The 7,999-nt window shown below is 48.0% G+C and overlaps 1 protein-coding gene across 2 annotated transcripts; it reads left to right on the forward strand.

Annotated features, from left to right (window-relative positions):
- The first annotated feature begins 537 nt into the window (after window positions 1-537).
- LOC119435485 (lysM and putative peptidoglycan-binding domain-containing protein 1) lies at window positions 538-4,861 on the forward strand. Of its 2 annotated transcripts, none has more exons than XM_037702329.2 (3): window positions 538-732; window positions 3,052-3,314; window positions 4,634-4,832. In XM_037702329.2, the coding sequence occupies exons 1-3, from the start codon at window positions 565-567 to the stop codon at window positions 4,650-4,652; spliced, it is 450 nt and encodes a 149-aa protein (XP_037558257.2). In that variant the 5' UTR covers window positions 538-564; the 3' UTR covers window positions 4,653-4,832. The 2 variants fall into 2 exon arrangements, with proteins under 2 accessions (XP_037558257.2, XP_049515807.1); XM_049659850.1 differs by having other exon boundaries at window positions 553-621; window positions 4,634-4,861.
- Window positions 4,862-7,999: the final 3,138 nt, after the last annotated feature.

The following is a 7,999-nucleotide window of genomic DNA, read 5'->3' on the forward strand; positions in this document are numbered from 1 at the left end:
TGCTGCATGTCCAAGTTTATACAGCTGATAAAGCTAATATCATTACTCTGTATAGCTCTCTACAAATTGGCTATCGCAATTGATGCTTCGCCTTTTAGGTGAAACTGCGACAACTTTTTTTTTTTTTTTTTAGCTGCACCAAATTTTTGAACTTAGAAAAATATATATCTTGGTCACGTTATGTTTAGCATTCGAGTGTACGGACTGACGGCCTCTAGATACATAGCAATTTCCGCACTTACGTGCGTAATTAGCGAAGTTACGGTAATTAACTTTATAATTATCAACATTAGGTGGCTACAGCAAATGAGTACTTTGGGGCCCGTCCTCGACACTACCTATCTCAACGAACAAATTTTGAATAGTGGAGCCCATGTGGGAGCTATGCGAACAATTAGTTCCCTTTGGCAGGCTCCTTGAAACCGAAACTCGCCGCAAAAAAGAGCGTCTGTGTCGTCGATAGCTTTAAAGTATAAGTTTTGCAGCGCCCTCTGTGAGTTATCTAGTAATACCAGGCCGTTAACTCTATTTGCCAGGCCTGTCTCGCTAGGTGACAGCGGGGTGATGTCCGCCTCTGGTGGGAATGAGACAGCTTTGCTCGGAAGTTTCGCCAGGAAGCAGGTGAAGTACGGCAGCACCTGCAAGTATGTCTCGCGCAGCGGAAAGACAATTAAGCACGTCGTACAGCCGGGCGACACGCTACAGGGCATTGCGCTGCGCTACGGAGTCACGGTGAGCAGACAGTGCATCGCTCAGTCTCGCTAGAGTGCAGGCGGTCGTCGACCCACAGTGCCTCTCCAGAAACGAAACTGCCGCTTTTGTGTCAGATTTCACGATTTTAGATTCCACATAACCTTGTAGGTGGTCGGTCAGTACCGTGAAACATGAGTGGCGAGCTGTGTTTGAATGAAGCTCGCGGCCAACACGCAGTATGTGCCGTTGTGCAGTGTTGCAATTAAAGCTTGGACATGCGCTGGTCGACGGGGAAAAATGCGATAAATTGAAGCAGGAACTAGCATTATGCCTCTGAGAGGAGCACAGGATCGAGGCCGAGTGATATGTAGGTCGAGGAGGAGATGCTGCGTCTAAGGTGGGTTTGCGCATTTGGGACTGGCATAGTTATCGAGGAAACAGCTCGTAGGAGCAAGCTAAAAATGTGTCGGCTCTCTCGTTCCAGCTGCGCGGATAGTCGAAGGTGTGGCTCGCTAGAATGTGGCGAAGCTTGTATCTGGGTGCAATACAAGTCCTCTGTACTATTTGGGCCCTCTGAGCGGTTCGAGAAGTTGCGACAGTTTCGTTTGTCTCTCATGTGACCAGGGCGTGAGCTGTGTACCGCCAATCCTCGCAATTTTTACTTTTAATAGAACGAAAAACAGAAAAGCGGGAACAGGGAGCAGACACTTGCGTATAACCTACGCTTGTACCTTTGACGCTGTTCATAAGGTCCTTTTCCCTGATAATGTGCACCACGAATTTCCGTTGCTCTATCTCCCGTCATACATCTTGAGGAAGAGATTTGACAAAAGGCGGCAAGTTACTTTCATTGGGAGGTTCTTTCTACTCGAAAGCACAACATCTGCCACAATAATATATGTTGCACCTGCCCCCCCCCCCCCTCTCATCTGTTAGGAGATAAGCAGTAAGTATGCTGGTCGGCTATTAACACGACCTCTCTCCTCTGGACAGGCACTCAAATCATGCTCATTGCAACATAAAGCCTCAGGTACTCAATTGGAAGGTGGTGGCTGTATAGCACGTTATGGCTGTATAGCCAAAGTGTTATACACAGTACTGCGCTCACCATTGGTGCTGTTGAAAAATCAGCGGATATTATTTTTGCTAGACAAGATCACCCATTTGCAGTTTTGCTGAGATGGTAGCGCAAGTGAAGATGTATGCTCGTAATTTTGTTGCTGTGCCAAGCTGCAGCAACTGATAGGTCGCATGTGGTGTAATAAACGGCCTTCGCGAGAGTGCTGTTTACAGATGTCCTAGTGTAGCTCAGATAAGGACTGCAGATGAAGAGGTGGGGTTTCATCCGTCTTGCCATATCGTGTGGACTCGGGTACACTTTACCTCAGCAGATATTAGTTTCAGTATTGTTGTATCATCACTTACGTGTTCTTGGTAGACATGGAACCCTTGAGGGCGTTGCAAGCCTGGATTTCTTCCCATTTGCCTGCAAGCCAGTTCAAGTGTTTTTGGTGTCAACAAATAGAGGTTGAATATTCATCAGTTTCTTGAGTGTGCATGGCTGAATTAGGCATACACGATAAGTTCATGATGCTTGTAGGTGACTTCGGTTACTTGAGAATTGACACATCTTCATGCGTCAGTTTTCATCTGGTTATCTGTGCTTTTCAAACTGGAAGATCAGCACATAAAAAAAACAAAGCATGCAAACTGTGTTCCTTAAATGTATTTATACTAGCTGCTTTGATGTGCTTTAATTGCTTTGTGACCCCAGCAAAACAAAACCACAAAAGAGAAACATTCTTTGCTTGCACAGAAGCAGCATAACAGCATCTCTGTTGTTCCGGCATGTGAGTTAGCTTTATTTCTTCTTTTTTTTTTTTTCAGCGTTAAAGTTGCTATGTATTAACAGAATTCTTCCTACTTTTTCGCACTTCTCCTTATTTTCCCTTTCTTTCTGCTTTTGTTGTGCTAGTTTTTATCTTCAGCTGAAGTTCAGCTGCTCACTGACCAAAAAGAATTTTAATTTCAGTAGTTGAACATGGTTGAAAGAATTCCACATTCTTGCGAAATTCTTATTATGGTTACAGGTATAAAGAACAGTGTTTGTCAACTCTATATGCTAAACAGCTTGCCCCCTAACATCTCGTTACGCTGCCTCTCGTTACGCTTCCTTACAGCTTGGTTTTCTTAGTGCAACTTTATCTTGGTTGCTCATTCACTCTGGTAACAGTGCGAATTCGTTCTCATTGTCTTTCCATATTGATGCAAGTTTATGTAAGTGATGATTTGCCTCAGAATATTAGCAGTGATGCCATAGTCAAAGTTAGTGATTACAAGAATGGATTACTTTTACAGACGGAAGAGCTGAAGCGTGCGAACCGCCTCTGGACAAGTGACAGCTTATTTTTGCGGACATGGCTGGCAGTGCCTGTGGTAGAGGCGGGACCAGCAGTAGGTGGTGCCTCAGCCTCTGCAGGCAGAGACACCAATGGTGGGGACAGGGCAGGCTCTGAGGACACACCTTTACAGTCTGACGAGAGCATCGCAGATTTCCTGGGCCGCATTGACAATTCCATTGCCAAGTCGCGCAGCCAGCTGCGCCAACTTTCTCATACGAGGTAAGACAGCTACCCGCTGCGGTAGCCCAGTGGCTGTGCCGTTTTGCTGCTTGAGGTTCGATCCCGGCCTTGATGGCTCCATTTCACTGGGGGCAAAATGTAAAAACACCCATGTACTGTGCATTGGGTGCATGTTAAAGAACCCCAGGTGGTGACAACTTACCTGTCTGTTTTACACAAAAATCTAGTTACACTAGCCCAACAGTGTGTTCCTAAATACATTTCTAGAACATAGGGCCCTTCCTTTTGCGTTTTATCGGATAAGCTATACAGTGGTTTGGGTGAGTTGATAATGCATGATTTGATGTGGGTAGTGCACTGAAAACAATTACGGAATGAGAGACATGTCCCTTTGTCCCTAGCACATTTGAGATGTGCATCAGCCTGTCCTTTTCAAGCCACACTCAGCAGCAGTCTAACATATTTCGTCACGGTAGAGGCGTACCACAAGGAGCCATTGTTTTGCCAGTTCTATTTGGCATAATGATGCGAGGCTTGGCAGTGGAACTTCTGCTCGAAAGTTTATCCTGGTGGCATCATGCTGTTGGTCGATCCAAAATACACCGGCCTCAATACTGTTCAAGTTCATGACACCATACAGCTCGTGCTCGACACCATTGATACCCGCTTACTACATATTGGCTTGCACCCATCATTTGAGTAAACATTTCTTCTTGTGGGCAGCCGTGAACCAGAAAAGGCCAGGATCTTCCTCTCAGCCTTGCTGGCCGACCTCTCGAGTGTTCCGTTAGGCAGTGGCAGGGGCTCCGGAATCAGGGGAGGGGGGGGCGCAGTGGGGGCATGCCCCCCACACTCGCAGCTATCCCGCACTCCCCCCCCCCCTTCACCCCTCCCACCACCCGTGAGGTTAGGGACTCCTTTTACTGGTTAAAGGGTGCTCCCTTCCTTCAACAAAGGAAACAAAATTTTCTGAAAGCTTGTGATTTCTGAGACTCTATTTGTCAGTGCTTTTTCTGCATCGAGAGCGCAGCCTGTTTTCATTTGGTTCAACGTATCTTTCATCCTGAAGAGTTTCTCGAGGAGGGGAAGGCTGGCGCTCTATTCTGCAGCCGTTGCAGGAGCATGTCTCAGTGCCACGACTTTAGGATGCCTCTCGTTCTCTCCCTTTTTCCTTGCCCCTATCCAAGCCCATGAAAAGCAAGAAGATAACAAAGGTTGGTGTAAGCCTGTTCCTAGAAAAGCACGATTTAAATCATTAACCTATCACTCGTGAAGCTTGAAATGTGCGTTTTCTTCTGGTTTGGCACAAACCGCCTTGGTTCCCCCCTAAGACAATATTTTTTTTTATATCCTCCTAGGTTCCGCCACACGGAATGACCGTAGTGAAAATAAAAGGGTAAGCGCGGCCCACAATCTTGTTGCTAAAGGGTTGCGATGGAGAAGCTCGTTACCAACTCGTCAGCAGTTATCATTTGAAGAATGTATGAAATTTCTTAGATATATCATACGTAAAGTAACCCACAATCCGCAGATTTTACAAACAGTGCTGGACACCAGAATTAACCGCACATTAAATAAATCGCGCTTTTTGTATTTTATTATTGTCTTCTTTCATAAAAAGCAGTTAAATATAGTAATTACACACACGCATATATATATATTGTGGGGAAACAGCTCGGCCCCGCAGTCCACGCCAGCAGGCTCCAATCTCCGCTGGCCATGCCCAAGGGCGCCCAGCCGCAGCTCGTGCGTCCCTCGTCTTCTTCGTCCACAGTGCCACTAATAATGTCGGCGTTCCCACTCTGCCCCTCCCTCTGCGAATGCGTTGACGGCACTGGCCCACGATGGCTGGCAGCGACGGCATGACACACTGTGGGAATCCTCGGGTCCCATGACCGCCGCACGCGCAACGAACGTCGCAGCAGTCTCCGCCGCTCCCGTATTCCCGCACGTGGTTAGTCAACCACGTTCTTGCCGCGGCGTTTGCCGCGCCCCCCCCCCCCCCCCCTCGTATTCCCCAGTTGGTAAGTCGGAAGCCCTTCTTTACCTAGTGTATTATTTTTTTCGAGGGAACCCTCAGCGATGTCAACTATAGCTAGCTGGCCTGCTCGAAGTGTTAGTTGCAGTCGTAATAAATGCTGTCCGAGTGTACACGTGGTTGTCGTCTATTGTTTCCTCGAGCTTGTACCGGACCGCGGTTGATGCGCAGGCATGCGCCCAACCGCGGGGCTCAGTGTGTCGAGGTAGGGTGCCTTGGGCAATCCGCCCATATCCCAACAACTCCTACCGGCGGACGAACCTTGTAGACTGCTAATGTACCGAACGAGGATCAGCGGAGCTGGCATGTCTGAGTCACCAAGGTCTTCCAGAAACCTACAGGCCCTAAACCTGGCTGGCTTCCAGGACGGACTCCTCGCAAAGATTGGGCAGCCTCGGAGTTGAGGTCTTGCAGGAACCGAAAGGCCCTAAACCGTCCCCTGGCACACACTTGGTCTGGTTTTCCTCTCCGGCCTCATTCTGACGAGTGCACGCAGCAGGTTGTCGGAAGGAGCCGCCGCATGTTCTATGCCTTGCCACCACAGAGACCGCACCGCAGCACGCAGGCCACAGGAGGGGAAGATCGCAGATGATGCCGATCATCGCTCTAACGGTGCAGCTGCCGCTACCGTTGGCAGCTGGCCTCAAAGTCCCGAAATCTCACTGGAACACTAGATGCCGCTCACCATGTCCTCTCGAGCCGTCTGTGTAGAAACACGCACTGCAGCGCCGAGGGACCGAGCCGCTCTTGAGGTGGTGTCGGCGCCATCACGCTCTTGACGTCACCTGCGCCGGCGGTGCCCTTCTCAAACAGCGGCACTGGGAGCTGCAGCAGCGCGTAGGAGACTACGCTGGCCCCAGGTTCTACGCCAGGCTCGATGACGGAGATGGAGGAGAAACCGGCGGAAGCCCTCGTCATGGTCCATCCCGGAGCACAGCTGGGGCCCCACGTTACGGGCGCCAATGTGGGAAACAGCTCGGCCCCCCAGTCCACGCCAGCAGGCTCTAGTCTCTGCCGGCCACACCCAAGGGCGCCCAGCCGTAGCTCGCGCGTCCCTCGTCTTCATCCACAGTGCCCCTAATAATGTTGGCATTCTCACTGTGTATATATATATATATATATATATATATATATATATATATATATATATATATATATATATATATATATATATATAGAGAGAGAGAGAGAGAGAGAGAGAGAGAGAGAGAGGTGAACTACACGATGCGACATGAGCCCCCAGACACGTCGCCCCCACACGGCAGATATAGTTCCAGAGCCCCTGGGCAGTGGATACAGATCTTTGGTGTCTCACAGAATGAGACTGGCAGACGTAAGGAATGGCTGTGCCAACTTGTGCAGTTGTTTAAATGGCGAATTTGAAGGCAGTCACACTTGAATTCACCCTAATTTTTTTAAGTTCTTGAAAATCACATCTAATTTGAGATTTTTATCAGCAAATTTGAACGGCAAATCCAGGCAATATCGAAACCGAGCGTCGCTGGAGTGCAGAAAAGGCGGCCCCGCTGTCATATCAGACCAAAACGCCCCTTGACGACAAGCGTGAGAAAGTTAGAAACTGAACGTCCTGGCCAGGCGCGGCAGCTACTGATAATGGCACGCTTTGCCTGGCAGGCATGTGCCGCTCTGTGTCGGGTCAGGATTTGCTGTGGCATGCTATCATTCAAACTTCGCCCCACACTTCTTTACGGGCCTTGCCGTCTGACCCGCAGCGGGACACGCTCAGTCTCAGTGTTGCCTGGATTTGGCCTTCAATTTAAATGAAGAATATCTGAAATTCAAAGAATACCTCAATATCTAAGAAATGGGTGTGCCATAATTTGTGATGCCTTACAAGTTTTTTATATAAACAACTGCCCTCAAGTTAATAATATAAAGATAATGAATTTTTGCTAATTAGTCTTTTCAGTGAAGTCAACTTAAGCAGCAGCAAAGTATTTCCGCCTCACCATAGAGCTCGTATGTAAAGACAGGTGTCTCACGGTCATTGCCATTTTATAAAAATCTGTATTGTCTAAAAAAAAAAAAGCACCCTGTATGCGTGACTTCACTGACAGCAGGGACACGCTGAAGCATGCTGTTGCCACACATACTGTGGTAGTGGCCACTCCTCCCTAAATATTATATACGGGGCACTAACTTCAGAGGCAAAATGCAAAAACGCCCGTGTGCTTGCGTTGTAGTGCACCTTAAAGAACCCCAGGTGGTCATAATTAATCCAGAGCCCTCCACCATGGCGTGCCTCATAATTGGAACTGGTTTTGGCACCTAAAACCCCAGAAAGAAGAAGAATGAACCCATTTCTCGGAGCACGGCTAATGAACAGGGCCATGTTTTTGTAGATTGATTGGTGAGGATTAATTTCGCAGAGCAACACAGAATTTGTGAGAGGTGCCATAGTTGAGAGCTCCATATTAACTTCTATCCTGGCCAATCAGTTCTGTAGAAACTCGCTAGGTGGAGGAAGATTCATGAGAAGGAAAATTGTAATCCACACACAAGTAGCATGAAGCTGCATGAAACCCATACAGGTTTCTCAGAGAGAAAGTTACGCATTTGAAGAAAAATTTGTCCCTTCAAGTGGTGATAAAATTGTGCTACTGTCGGGAGGATGACAATTTTGTCTTTAAAAACTTTGGCCATGTGGGGCACTTTAGCTTGTACC

This window comes from Dermacentor silvarum, unplaced genomic scaffold, assembly GCF_013339745.2.
Source record: "Dermacentor silvarum isolate Dsil-2018 unplaced genomic scaffold, BIME_Dsil_1.4 Seq748, whole genome shotgun sequence".
Taxonomy (NCBI): Eukaryota; Metazoa; Arthropoda; class Arachnida; order Ixodida; family Ixodidae; genus Dermacentor; species Dermacentor silvarum.